The 14797-nt window shown below is 44.3% G+C and overlaps 2 protein-coding genes across 2 annotated transcripts; one reads left to right on the top strand and one right to left on the bottom strand.

The window, feature by feature from the left end:
- Positions 1-726: 726 nt before the first annotated feature.
- On the top strand, positions 727-1807 carry LOC101677445 (olfactory receptor 52I2-like). The gene has a single exon (XM_004768199.3). The coding sequence runs from the start codon at positions 833-835 to the stop codon at positions 1805-1807; it is 975 nt and encodes a 324-aa protein (XP_004768256.1). The 5' UTR covers positions 727-832.
- A 969-nt stretch (positions 1808-2776) lies between these two features.
- TRIM68 (tripartite motif containing 68) lies at positions 2777-14797 on the bottom strand. Its single transcript, XM_004768198.3, has 7 exons — positions 14720-14797; positions 11433-11906; positions 9709-9804; positions 8610-8870; positions 8200-8222; positions 7533-7633; positions 2777-7335 (listed from the first exon to the last, which is right to left on the bottom strand). Exons 2-7 carry the CDS (start codon positions 11856-11858, stop codon positions 6785-6787), a joined length of 1458 nt encoding a protein of 485 aa, XP_004768255.2. The 5' UTR covers positions 11859-11906; positions 14720-14797; the 3' UTR covers positions 2777-6784.

Genomic DNA, 14797 nt, shown 5'->3' with positions numbered 1-14797 from the left:
TGAAGACACAAATGTGATGTGTTCAATCTTAAGAAGTTCATTGTTTCATTCAATAATTAAGGATCAGAAACTTAACATAAAAAGTTAGAAGACAAATTCCTCTGTTTTCTTATTCATTTTATGGAAACTGTTTGCTATGATCTTTTTTTTTTTTTTAAATAGACTTGTGTATCACAGCTTTGGGTCACACACTTGGTATAAGGCCATGAGTAAGACACACGTAGTTAACTGAATACAATAAAGTCATAGGTAGAGTATTAGGATTTTCAGTTTACGTCCTTCAGAGGTCAACATGGGAGATTCCATGAAAGCTCAGAAAAAGATACCTAATTTAGCCTCAGCATGGGATGGGGAATGAAGTAGAGAAGACTCCTCAAAGAGATAAGCCATGAGCTAATACTTGAATAATAAACAGAAATTAGGAAGGTGAAGAATACTAAGATGGAAGGAGGAACAGGATAAATGGTCAGATTTCAGTTTTCTGATCTTGTCCACTGAGTTGAAAATGCCACCAGGTGGTGGCGCCTGGGTGGCTCAGTCGGTTAAAGCCCCTGCCCTTGGCTCAGGTCATGATCTCAGGGTCTTGCAATCGAGCCCCACATCGGGCTCTCTGCTCAGCAGGGAGCCTGCTTCCTCCTCTCTCTCTCTGCATGTCTCTCTGCCTATTTGTGATCTCTGTCAAATAAATAAATAAAATCTTAAAAAAAAAAAAAAAAGAAAGAAAATGCCACCAGGTGTCCCTAGCACTATACAGTGGGGGAATAAGTCTTACAGGACTACATCCATTTCTTACATTGTTTTATGTGTTAACAGGAAAGCAGTTTCATCTGTGATGCTGGGGATACCAAATAACCACACAATGGAAAACCCTGACACCTTCTTCCTTGTGGGCATCCCAGGTTTGCAGTCTTCACATCTTTGGCTGGCTATTTCACTGAGTGCCATGTATGTCATCTCTCTGTTAGGAAACATACTCATAATGACTGTAATCTGGATGGATTTCACTTTACAAGAGCCCATGTATTGCTTTCTGTATATTCTGGCTGCTGTGGACATTGTTATGGCCTCCTCTGTGGTACCCAAGATGGTGAGCATCTTCTTCTCAGGAGACGGTTCCATTAGCTTTAGTGCTTGTTTCACTCAGATGTATATTGTCCATGCAGCCACATCTGTGGAGACAGGGCTATTGCTGGCCATGGCTTTTGACCGCTATATAGCCATCTGTAAGCCCCTACACTACAAGAGAATTCTCACACCTCAATTGATGCTGGTAATGAGTGTGGCCATCACTGTCAGAGCTGTCATATTTATGACTCCATTGAGTTGGATGTTAAGTCATCTGCCTTTCTGTGGCTCCAATGTGGTTCTCCATTCCTACTGTGAGCACATAGCTGTAGCCAAGTTGTCATGTGCTGACCCTATGCCCAGTAGTCTCTACAGTGTGATTGGTTCATCCATTATTGTAGGTTCTGATGTGGCCTTCATTGCTGCCTCCTATCACCTGATTCTCCAGGCAGTATGTGGTCTCGCCTCAAAGAATGCTCAGCTGAAAGCATTAAGCACATGTGGCTCTCATGTGGGGGTTATGGCTCTGTATTACCTACCTGGGATGGCATCCATCTACGTGGCCTGGCTAGGGAAGGATACAGTGCCCCTCCACACTCAAGTGCTGTTAGCTGATTTGTACCTGGTCATCCCACCCACCTTAAACCCCATCATTTATGGCCTGAGGACCAAACAAATACGGAAGCGAACATGGAGTTTGCTAATGTACTGCTTCTTAGACCACTCCAAACTGGGTTCATAAACACACATTCTGTTCAGATCTTGAGCAATCAAGATGACTCAAGATTAAGCATTCAAAGGCATCTCAGAAATCTGTAGAGCTGGTTTGGTGTGCCTAGCACCATAAAGAGTTCTAAGATGAAGCTATAGAGTGTATTCTTCTCCAATTTTCCGACTTCTAGCAAGAATGCGTATGAAATGATTAATTTTCTGACATTTTTAATGATTTCAATCAACTAGTATCTGTGTTTAAGTCTGGGCAGAGAATATAGATTTGGGGTTTTTCTTTCCTTAGCTTCTGACTCTTATTTTCAAATGAGTATCAGTTGAACCAACTCTTTGGCCCCTCACACCTGACTGATTTTTATCAGGATTATTAATTTACTCATGTGATTATTATGGAAGCAACTATTAATATGTAACCCTGCCTTCTGGCCCAGTGATGAATCCACTCAATCTGGGTCTACTTGGGTCATGTGCTTATACATGGACCAGAGTCCTCTAGTCAAACTGAGTCCCAATTTATCTGAGGAGATATAAATTTGGGATCACTGACTATGGTCATTTTCTAACCTGTGAACTTGGGAAGAGAAATATGTTCCACAGCAAGATAAACAGATTAGCAAGATGAGATGAAGAAATGGGAGTCTCTGGTTCTCTGATTCCAATTCATTTTGGGCACCTAGGTGCATCCCTGCTATTAAATTCTGTAAGATACTTCTATATTCTTTCAATTGATCCCTATTGTTAATCTAATTGGAGTCAGGATACTAATCACCAGCTTTTTGCTTTGAAGTAACAGAAGCTAAGGCAATGTGAGTTTGATTGTGGACATCTTTCTCTTTGCTTCCCAGTCTGGTTCTGTATAACTTAACTGCAAGGCATAAAAGAAAGGGATCAGATATAATATACGTCTTTTTTCAACTGGACACCACTATGGAAGTATGCTCTGGGATGAGATGGTTAATAGAATATAGGTCATGTCATGATCTTCCCTTTCAGAAAGTCTTAAAGTGAATAACCAGTGTATATTGAAAGAAAAAGATTTCAAATGTAAAAGATACATATATTTGACTCTGGTACATTTGAAAATCTTAATAAAACATAATTTCCTAGTACTGTTGATAACAAGTTGTTATATCTGAGTCTTACTATTTCCTTGCTATTGATGGAGGATACAATGTTAACTCAAAGATAGTAAAGATTAAAGAAATGATTGATAGAAACCACATACACAACATCTGACATATTGTCTGTACTTAAAAATACACCAAATAAATTTCTAATTCCATACTTTTAAGGAGTAGTTCAAGGCACTATTGAAAGTGTATTCCTTTGTAGGTTAACACTCATGTGATAGCTGTTCCAAACAATCTGCTTAACAACTTGGCATCCATACCTTTTGCCAGTACTAAACTTATTTGCCTACCTAGAATGTATTCTATTTCTGAATACCAGTGAAGTAGGAATCAGCTTCTAAAAACCTGGTAGTGATGCACTGAATTCCCAAAGAGTATGAAAATGAAACTCCTCCTCAACGTAAAAACAAATCAATATCATGAGGTGGTTAAATGCATTTGATAAGATTTCTATTTTGAAAAGTCACACTTTTGTTTCCCTATAAGCAACCTAAAGAACTGTTGTTTTCCTATAAGCAACCCAAACAACTATGTTCATCAAATACAGGAATATTAGAATGTGATGTAGAGCAACAAAGGCATAGTTCAACCTGCACTCAAAACAGTAATTTCTCCCCAGCATTTCCCTCAGAAGTCTGCCCTGCTTTGTGTTTCATTCACACTGGTATTCCCTGAAACTAACTGGGACCCACTGTTGGTACTCAGATATTGAATTACATACTTCCAAAGTGGACTAGTTTCCTGCCATGGCTACCCCCAAACAGGAAATCCCGTGCTTCTCCTAATAGATCAGCTATGACCCATGTCCTCTCACACTAATCAATATATGCCATTTAACTAGTGCCTAGGACCCACAAAGAGTCTCAGTGTTTAGATCTTGAGAGATTAAAATACATCCTGCTTGAAAAATGGGAGACTGGACTTCCTGTAGGGAGTCCAAGAATTCTCCCTGTCTCTCTGCAGGACTATTTCCCCCTTTCAGTCTTTTGCCTCAAGGCTCATTGCACCCCTTGTTTCTCCTAGTAGAATAAGGATGGGCAAAGCTTATACCTGCCTTGCAGTAAATGATCTTACCTAGATGGAGGAGATATCCTAGACATTCAAGGGAGTGGCACAGACACTCTTCTCTGCATGACCCCCTGCTTCCTCCTTTTCTGGGCCACTTTTGTGATTATCTATTGAATCATGTTTTTTTTTTCAACAGAATTATAATTAAATACCATATAGTTGTTCACACCCCTAGGACACAAAAGCTTACTTTTGTTTTGATTCTAGGCATATGAATTAAAGTTCCCTCATTTAAATATTTACACACACACACACACACACACACACACACACACACAGTGCTAGGCTGGGCTAAAATTGTGAACCAGACAAATAAGGTTCTTGTCTTCATGGCGTTCTTAGAAAGGAAGTATAAGCAGTTATCCTAGAGAAAAGGGTTTTCATATACTTAAGAGTCAAGATTCTTGCCTGGTCTTAAAAATCAGACAATATGAAATAAACAATGTGTACTTCTCACAGGTAATCATAGCCCCCAAATCAGCTTATAAAAGTAAAAACAACAACAACAACAAAAAAACCCTTCCCAAAACAGCATGTTAACAATGAAGTCATTCCACTACTCAATTCACTCTACCTTTAAATGATTTTATCAGCTAAAAATCCTTTTTCTAAGAGACTTTCAGGATTAGTCCTAATAAAACCATTGTAAAAGAACAACACTGGTTTGTTTCCTAGCTTCTTCTGCTAAGGGTCAATGGACATAACTGGAAGAACTTCCTAAAAATGGATTTCTCAAGTTTATAAACAATTCCCCAGGGAGTCTCCCTATACAAAGACATATGGTCCCTTTAATGTAGGTCAGCTCAATCCTTTGCCAAGACCAGGTCTGTAACTTACCAGATCATTCCTCTCCAAGCAGGGAGCCAAGAAGGGAATGGAAACTTCTCCCCTTCTGCTAATGCTTGAGGAGTGACTTAGAAGCATGGTGGGCAGAATGAGTTTATTTCTCCATTTTAGCCTGTTTTACCTCTTCCATATGTCAACAACCAACACAATTAAAGTAGAAAGACAATATTTACTCTTCTTTATTACAGGAATTACTTTTGCTTCTGCCTATACCTGACCTGGTAATTATTTTGCTGCCCAATCCTGATTCAACAGTCACTACTTTCAAGCTTCCACTACCTCAGAAGTTGTGTTCCACAGCACCATGGAGACAGTGTTGATGTACACATCAGAGCCCCTTGCAACAGGCAAGGCCAATAGTTTCCACATGCTTGCCTTGCAATTTATCTCCAGGCACAAGCATTCCCACATCATACTCTTAATCCCTGTAATGTATTATTTTTGGCACATATAACCATCACTCTAAGGTCAACAGCCCAGATACATAGTTTTACTTCCCTTTCATTATAACGTATGGCTCCTAAGTTGGCTTTTCATGCCCTTTCCTTCTTCTGTCATAGATTTAGAGAAGAGAAAGGCAGACTATTATGTAGTTACCAGATCCATGAAGAGTCCCTTGGTGACAAAAAGATCCAAACTTTAGCCCAACTAGCTTGTGGGTGAGCCTTCTTTCCAGTGCATCTGTTTTAAATTTTTCTTATTATTTCCATTCTCTACCCTGATGTCACAGTCCCCATTCTAATTCAAACAATAACACATACAATAGATGCACAACATATCACGGTGGCCCAGAATCTGCCATTGGCAAGAGACCTTTCTGTCTAACTGGCTGAGATTATCAGGAGAGGCTCTATGAAACAAAGGCACTGCTGTACGGATGCTGGCTCTAAGCAGGCAAGGCAGGAAGGTTACTGCAGGCAAAATCCATGGCCTGCTTTTCTCCATGCCTGAGAAAGGAAAAATACAGGATGGATCTGAGATCTTCAAAACAACCCTGTGAGGTAGGAGAGTCTGCAATTTCTATACCCACTTTTCCATTGAGGACGCCTAAAACCCTTCCTACACTGGGATGTTTCAGACCCAACTGTAATGAATGATATGCAGACAGGTGACCTGAGAAGCAAGTCTGTCCATCTTGTTTCATTTGAATGTGGGAAATACTTTATAAGCTTTACAATCTTTTTTCAACCGTTTCATGAGAAGTAATTTACTGCATTTAAGGCCACTTCAGTTTTTTCATCCTTAAAATGAACACAAGAACAAAGCTCACAGGTTTTCTGATCCTGACGCTTGGAGAAAAGGCAGGACCAGGACACAGATCTCCTTAGGTCTGAGACAGAGTGACTTTCCCGGCTTATGCTCAGAGAGGGGTTATGCATATCGGGGTGGCCTGTGCAATGCTGCTAGGCACTTCTCTAGTTAGGGGGTCAGAGAGTTGGGGTCAAATATGGGTTACTCAGTAGCAGGAAACCTCAGGCAAAGCATCCTCTACTAGTATCAGCACAGCAACCAGCTCTGGACATGAACAAGTATCTTTTGGCTTTTTGGCAAACCCTATGCAAAGGGTTTCCTGTAGGTTGGATCAACTTCATCATCCTTGCTGACTTAATTATGGCACCTACAGGGACTGGGGAAGAGGAACATGAGCTACAGAAAGAACAGAGTCCTGACTCTCACAGCAACACGTTACCTTACAACTGCTCAGATCCTTGCTCTTAGCCCTGTCACGCTTCCCTCACTGGGGTGCCATGCTCATTTGACTGCACCTCAGCTTTTTTATATGAGTAGGTTAGTGAGAGACCTTGGCCCAGTAGCAACAGACTACTGGGTCAGGCGGAGGGCTCCCTGGATCTTAGACTCAGCATAGTTCAAGGGGATCCTTGGTGGTGGTGGACCCTCCAAAAGCAGGTGACACTCCATGGCCTCTGGCTAAGATGGTGGCCCTCTTAGTCCTCCCCGTCTAGGGAGCAGATGGCCAGAGGAGCCGTGTTGTTCGCTCCAATGCTGTAGCAAGGACTAAAGTAGGGCAGGAGGCGCCCGGGGAAGGGATAGTGGGGGAAAGTGAAAATATGGGAGCCATTGTCAGTCACATTGTAGAAAGAGATATCATGGGCCTCATAATCCAGGAAGACCCCCACCCGGCGGGGAGGGACAGGCAAGGACAGGAGTGGGTATTCATCGGTGCCTGCTCTGTACTCATTTCCCTTCCGCAGCCTGATCACCCAGAATCCATAGTGGGGGGATAAATAGACCACCTCCTTCCGGTCTACATTTTCCTTACACACTCCCAAGCCCCATTCCGACCTGTCTCCCACTTCCACCTCCCAGTAGTGCCGGCCTGAGGAGATGCACTGGCTTCCCAGGACGATATTGTAGCGGTAAAATCTCTCAGGATTGTCAGGCAGTTTCTGCTTCGTGTCTCCATAGCGCACGCATTTTCTGTCCTCAGACACAATGAGACGAGAATAGGCGGTGTCTGGATCCAGGCGCACGTCAGCTGGGAATAAAGATCCTGGTTGGAGACACTGACATGCAGCAGAGGGTGTGGGCATGGTCTGATAAACACAGCCACAGGTTTCTCAGAGACGAGCAAGACGGGGGAGAGTGGGGGCATCCAGAAGGCACTCAACCATTTTCATTCTCTAGGAGGGGTCCCTCCCACTGCCCACCATAACCTCTCCGAGCATTCGTTACCTGCATAGGTCTTCAAAATCTCTCTTAGCCCCAGCACACGACAGTCTGTCTTTAGCTCCAGGGAGACTGGTTCTGGCCTCCGCAGACTCCAAGACTTGCTCCTGGCAGAGAAAAGGTAAACTTTGGGGCCAGAAGTCCTGCTTTGCTATATGGGCATTCCTTACTATAGGAAAGACAGGCTTGGCCAGAGATAGTCAGTGGGGTGCTCCTCCCCAGCAACACCAGGCAAAGCAGAGATGTGATTATTTGACTGAGCCTGAACGGTTTGTGGCACAGAGAGAACCCTGGCATCCCCGTGCTGGGGGGAGAGGCAGATGTGCATTTGGCACTGGGAGAGGAAGCAGTGTGCCACAAAGGAGGAAGGCGGATACTCAGGCTGGAGCACAACTGGAGACATCTGTGGTCTTAGTTCCTTTTTTGGGCAATTCACCTGAGACTGCGTAATTTATAACTTTGTCTGAAATTCTTAACACTTGAAATGAACTTGACTGAGTACAAAGGAAAAAGAATGAGGAACAAAGCTTCTTTAGCAAATATAATGAAAGATGATGCTTATGAACCACTTTTCTGTGGGTACTGGGTCTATGTTCCTTTCCCACTTCTGCCTCTGGCCCGGGCCCATTATCCCCTTATAGGGCTGCTTAGGGGCTCCAAGGATGGAACATACCTGTTTAAGACTTCCTGAATACCCTAGAAGGAAGGACAAAAAAAGCAGCATATGAGTATGTGTTATTCCTCAGATGGACCAGACAGCAATGAGCTCTGGGAGGGGGTTTCTCTGAGGGAAAGGGAGGTAGAGAGCAAGGCTGGACTTCTTAACTTCAGGCTCCACCTTGGTTCCCAGGCCAGAGGGTAGGGGTGGGTATGCCAGAGCTGCCCAAGTGCTGTCCCACCTACCAGGCGACAAGAGGCCATGCCAGGGGTAGAGCAGCAGCATAGTGGAGGGGGCAGTATATGGGATCCACGTCTGCTGGGCACAGTGCTGACAGGTCCCACTGAAGACTAGCTAATCCTCTCCTAGAGCCCCACACCATCTTCAGTTCTCTTTTAGAGTGCCCAGAAAAATCCGCCACTCACCTGCAGCATCCAGCGGACAGGCCTCTGAGACCTCTCTTCCAGTTCTGCAATCATCCTCCACAGCACCTGGCTCTGCTGGACGAGCTCATTATGATTCTGCTCCAGTTTTTGCACAGTCTCTGCCTCTTCCTGCTCTAGGCTGGCCAGAGCTGCGGCTGCTTCCACCTCCAGCCGCCGACCTGGAGGCTGTGTTTTTTTTAGTAATCGCCGGTATTTCTCAAACTCCCACATGATACTCTGCTTTCGGGTTTCCACCTGTATCTGGAGGGCCAGGCAGGACCAGAAATCAGCACTGATTCTGGTAGGACCCCCCAGGACTGAGGGTACTGGCACATGCATATACACACACACACTCTGGAATGTGTGGATGCCATGTATCAGGCACTGCAGAAGCCACAAGAAAGGAGACTGTTTTACCTACCTCTCTGTTCCCAGAGCTCCAGCACATGCTTCTGGGTCCCTATCACTACTCTTACTGGGCCTAGTTGGGCCTAGAATATTATTTTGGTACTATATGCTCTAGACTATTTTCTAGTCTCAAAATAATATATTCCATTTTCAGAATAATGACCAGAGGGATTGCACTTAAGCCTCTAAGACAGTGTAACTTAACTACAATGTGAGCTTCACTCCTTACTGATACCCTATCAGTTCACTATGCTTTCTTAGGCAGGCAGAGTGTTACCCTCTGTGGATCAAACATTCTTGTCCTCATATTTATTACAGGGATGATTTTCTAATATTTTAATAACTTTTAGTAAAAATGCTCTACCTGGGGAAAGTGAAACAGAAACCAGGCTTTACTAAGCATTATATAATTCTTACCACTGTGAACTAACAACACATACCTGAGTCACATGGTTTTCCTTTCTCACATACGCAGACATAAACCCAGAGATTATCCCTTTATCACTCCCAAGAAACTGGAATTGGGAGGGTACATAGCCTGCCTATGGTAGAGCATGCTGGTTGGAGACCCCCAGGCTCTCTGACTTCAACGCCACATTCTGCCTCACAGAGACAAGGAAGAAGCGACCACAGGCCAGCTCCCGGACAACACAGTGACCATCCAGCCTTCCTTCCCCAGGTGGCAACCTGCCTTCCAGGTGGCAGTTCGTTTCCTCTCACCAACTTCCAGCTTCCAGGCCTCATCTTGCTCTTTCCTCAGATGCTCCAGAGCCTCGTGGAGTTTCCACTGAAAGAAGTAAAAACCTTGTGAGGACACATCAGGCAGCCCAGGTTGATGATGAGGCTTCCTAGTGTTGGCAGGTGATCGGAAAATAAGCATCCTTTGGGCAATGGGCCAGAATGAATGTTACAGGGGGAGTGATTCCTGCCCAGCTGACGTCCAGGGCAGTTTTCCAACCCACAATCCTGTCAACTCCTACAGTTTCTAAGTTTCTGTGAAGTATAAGAAAAGGTCCATCTCCAACCTTAGACATTCCTATCCATGCTTATTTTTATCCGTATCTGCCTTGTTATCTCAAAGCATCTTAAAACCTTATTATTCAAAGTGTGGTCCAAGAGGGTTAGCAGTAACCACATTACCACAGAGCTTGCCAGAAATGCAGAACCCCAGCCTCACCCCAGGACTACTGAATTAGAACCTGAATTCTAGCAATATTTTCAGGTGGATTGCATGCAAATTATAGGAAAGAAGCACTATCCTAAAATACTGCAACAGTAGTATATTGTTGGAAACCATAAAGTGTTCTGATAAAAATATTAACCATTTTATTAAAGATTTACCAGGTGCCATATGTGGCTTCAGCACTAAACTTACATTTAGTACTTATGACCCTTTAAGTATTATCCCTATTTTATAGATAAGAAAACTGAGGCTTAGTGAGTGAACTACCCAGTCATTCAGCTAATACATGGTCGGGCTGGGATTTAACCTAGTTCTCTAACTGCTACGCCTATATTTCATTGCCTCCCTGTTTTAAAACTCAAAGTAAAATGAGTGAGTAAATACTTGTAATGTTTTAGAAATTATTCATGCATAGAAAAACACCTGATTCAGGGGATTTGTCATGCACTCTTAGTTTCTAACCTTAACTTCAGGAAAGAGAATTAAGACCAGTACTAGATCAATAGATCACAGTCACTGGAATAATGAATCTGATAAAGACATGTCAGCGCGGACATCTGGAAGCGGATGAAGGTAACAACAGAAACGGAGTAGCAGGTGTGACAGAAATGACCCCTGCCCCCCAAAAAAGAAAAGGTAGGGAGAGGAGAAAGAACACTGGCTGAAGAGAAAGACCTGAGTCCTGGCCCTTGATCTTCCTTTACTTAATTTAACTTAAAGTCAGAGGCATCTTACGAAGTTAGATTATTCCCATTTAATCCTAAATAATTCAGCCACAGTCCCTTCCAGCTCTAAAATCAATTATCATGCCCTCAAATTTCTAAGCTTCAGTTTTGTTGATAAAAGAGGGAATTGAAGTAACTGCCAAATGACTATTGGTGGTAGAGTGAGGAGTCTGTGGGTTCTGCAGGTTGCAGCCTTGACTATCTCATGCCCAAACTCCTCCAAGGCATTTGGGGGAGCTAACTCAAATTGGCCTCCTTCAAATTCTTGGCATTGAAAGCATGCTTGAATTAGGCATTAGCCATGCTGGGATCAGGGAAGGGGTGTGGACATGGGAGATTCCCATGCAAGGAGAGGTGTGGCTAAACTGCATCAGGGCCCCAGGATCTGCTGGTGGGAGGAGCCAAAGGAATCAGCTTTCATTTAGTCTCTGGGGTCAAGTTCTAGATCTGGAGATAGCCAAGAATGGGGAAGGGAGAGACTGGGATGCCTGGCCTCCCATCTCCCACCTTATATTCCCAGGTGACATCCTCCATGGGTACGACACTGTGGGCCTCATGCTCAGGAGACTGGCTGCAGGCCTCACAAACGATCAGTCCATCCTCTTTGCAGAACATCTTTAGCTGTTCCTTATGGAGCTCACACACATCACCCTTCAGTCCCATTCCTGGATGCAGCCCCAGCAGACGAACTTTTTCTACAACATTGGCCAGCTGCCAATTGGGTCGCAGGTTCCTTGGCTGGACCGGAGCCCGGCAGAGGGGACAGGTGTAACCCCAGTTCTGGGATTCTCCTGGGACCTCCCACAGTCCAGAGAGACAGCCATGGCAGAAGCTGTGGCCACAGTCGATGCTCACAGGCTCCCTCAGGAAGGTCATGCAGATAGGACAGGCCACTTCTTCCACCATGGCTTCCACCAATGCTGCAGGATCCATGACTCCTTCTCACTCTGTCCTCAGACAGCCAGGTAGAAGTAGTCAAGGCTGAGAAGAAGAAAAAGAAGAAAGAAAGAAGATAAAAATGTTCTTATGTTAAAGAGCACAGAGATCAGCAAAAGGGAGAATTAGTGACTGAGGAAAAAAAACAAAACCCAACAACCCAACAACTTCCTCCTTTGGGTCCTTTATTGACCTTGGTTAACATAGTGGTGGCCTTCCCAACTGAAGTTCCGACTGGGTCACATTACCCATACCACTGTAGAGACATCTGGGGATGCCTAAGTGAGTGGATATTGGGAGTTTTCCGTTTTCATTCATTTGGACATCTCTGAATCTCCTCTGAGTTTACTCACCAGACCATTTCCACCCTACTTCAATCACACTCTCCAAATCAGTATTGTTTCTCTTGAGCTTGGGAAAGGTCCCACAAAATGTGGTGTTTTAGTATTCAAAATAAGGCCAGAAATACCCCTAGCCTTATTCTCTAGTATGTTTATATGTATATATATTTCAAGGTGCATAAGAGGTAATACGCTGGAAGACCATTGCCTATATGCTGTTTGTTCTCCTGTGTTGCACACTTGAGTATAAATATAAAATATATGTAAATTTCTCCACAGCCTCTAAACCCCTGCCCATTTCTCTAGCACTAGCATTCACTAAGTTGCCAAGACACTCTCCTTCACCTTCAGTGATATGTTTAGAAGGAGAGATGAAACAACACCCAATGGAAGATAAAAACACAGCTCATTTGATGATAGTCAAACCCATATTGATGGAAGTCACTACCTCAGCAAGAAACCCGAGATTTCTGTCTGGACCAGATATGAGATATGGAACTTGAATGATCAATGGCAGGCTCTTGGCTCAGTAGACAGTATTTCTTTGTTTACTATCCAAGTTTGTGCTACTGGCTAGAATCTATGAAGGGAAGAACCCTGTAGCTTAGTCATGGCTGTATCCTCCACACTTAAACGGTACCTGCCATGCTGCTGCTGTTGAATAAACAAACTAGCCAGACAGGAAACAGCTCCTAGACCTAAAATCTTTTTATAATTTGTTAGGTAGCTGACAGCATATTATACAGTAAAAATAATAGCAAACACTCCTCAAGCACTTACACTGTGTGCCAGGCAATATTCTGAGCCCTTTACACAGATTAACTCAGTTTATTTCACAACTCTAAATCAAAACCATTATTCTATTATTTTCATTTTACAGATGCTTGGTCCTGGGGCCCACCATTCTATCTTGGGCAAATTACTTAACCTCTCTACCTTTGAGGTAGAATAAAAATTCAAGAGAGAGAAACTGGGTGCCTGGGTGGCTTAACTGGTTAAGCCTTTGGCTCATGTCACCTCAGGGTCCTCAGGGATCAAGTCCTGCATCAGGCACCCTGTTTAGTAGGAAGTCTGCTTCTTCTTCTCCCCCCCTCCCCGCTGCTTGTGTGCACTCTCTCTCTCCTAATAAGATCTTTTTTAAAAAAGAGAGAGAGTGAAATCACTGTGATTTAGGGTAGTCCAGTAGGCTTCCTGAAGAACCTGGAGTAGTATGCAGATTTTGCAGGACTCTCTGTAACAGGCTAGCAGCAGGCCACACCTTCTCATTGGACTCCGTGCCTCCTGACTGTCCACCTCCCACTATCACTGCCAAAATGCAGGACCCAGTATCCTCAAACCTAGTTTTGTGAAATCCCTAACCTATGGAGGTCCTCTCCTGGTTCCCCACCATCAGTCCAATAGGGAAGCTCTCTCTTTAACCCTGAAACAGCAATTGTGCCCAGTTAAGCAAAGAGAGAAACTTTCACTTTCTTACAGACCCCCATGTCCATTTATTCTACCTCACTTGGTTCCCTGCTGTTTTCACAGCTTGGAATGACTTCTCCATGATTCTACTCTTAACATCATCTGATACGCCCACGTTTATCATCTTACTTTCCACTCCGGAAGCTTGAAAAGGATAGGGATATTCTCTTACTTTGTTCCCCACTATATCCCCAACATAAAGGAGAGTGCTTCAAATACAAACATTTTTTGAATATGAAAGAATTAAGTGTAAACGTTGAGGTCTGATAGTAGGTTGGGAGTGGAAGTATCACCATCCAGTGGGGCACTAAGAGCTGCCACCTAAGGGTGACACGAGAAGTTGAGATCTATGATTTAAAGCCACAAAGATCAACAGGAGAACACCAACAGAAATTGAAAATTGAGATGGTGGCAGTAGGAAGGTGAGGTAAGAAATATCAAAACGATACATCAAGAAATGAGGCAAAAGCATATTTTAGATTTCTGAGTCATAAAGATTTAAACGTGAAAAAGTTCAAAGTGGTGGCCTCCGCAAGAAGGACTTAGGGTCACGTAGCTACTTTTGCTCTTCCATATAACACCGGCTTTATTGATTTAGTTTTTATTACACATGAATTGCTTTGACAAAATTTTAATTATTAAACGTTTGATTGCTTCGACCTTGCTTTTACCAGGGTGGGGAGCCAGTGTGAGAAACACATTTCAGGGCGTGGAACCAGAGCGTGGAAAAGCCTGGGGAGGAGAGGCCAGAGTGAAGCGAGGGGCGAGGGCGGCCGTGACCCGCGGGGAGTTCTGGAGCGGAGGGGGATGGTGACCTCCCGGCCACCAGAAGGCGGAGCAGGGCCCGCGGACCGCCGGACAGCCGACGGGTGCGGACGGAAGAAAGTGAGCCTGCAGGACTTCCGACTTTAGAACAGGCACAGCTGTCCACCCACCTCCCTCCTCAGCCGGGTCTAGCGCCCCGTGGCGGAAAGCGAACGTGGAGACCCCCGGTTGCCACCGCCGAGCGCTCCCGGCGGCACAAGCGCCCGGTCAAGCCACCGCAGCACTTACCGCCCGGGGAAGATGAAGGCCCCAAAACGCCCGGTTCCTCTGCTCCCGCAGGGCTCCCAGGCCCCGCCCACAGGTCCG

Source organism: Mustela putorius, unplaced genomic scaffold, assembly GCF_011764305.1.
Source record: "Mustela putorius furo isolate JIRA1106 unplaced genomic scaffold, ASM1176430v1.1 tig00003987_pilon_pilon_pilon, whole genome shotgun sequence".
NCBI classification, from domain to species: Eukaryota; Metazoa; Chordata; class Mammalia; order Carnivora; family Mustelidae; genus Mustela; species Mustela putorius.
The sequence above is the reverse complement of the archived record's forward strand: the minus strand, read 5'-3'. Positions and strand labels throughout refer to the sequence as shown.

Excerpts from the sequence above, each read along its gene's own strand:
- TRIM68 (XM_004768198.3), bottom strand. The coding sequence starts at position 11,858 with ATGGATCCTGCAGCATTGGTGGAAGCCATGGTGGAAGAAGTGGCCTGT. Across the intron at positions 8,223-8,609 it reads CTGTCCGCTGGATGCTGCAG|GGTATTCAGGAAGTCTTAAA; the intron begins GTGAGTGGCGGA and ends CCTTCCTTCTAG. Across the intron at positions 7,634-8,199 it reads ATTCAGGAAGTCTTAAACAG|GAGCAAGTCTTGGAGTCTGC; the intron begins GTATGTTCCATC and ends TTTCTCTGCCAG.
- LOC101677445 (XM_004768199.3), top strand. The coding sequence starts at position 833 with ATGCTGGGGATACCAAATAACCACACAATGGAAAACCCTGACACCTTC.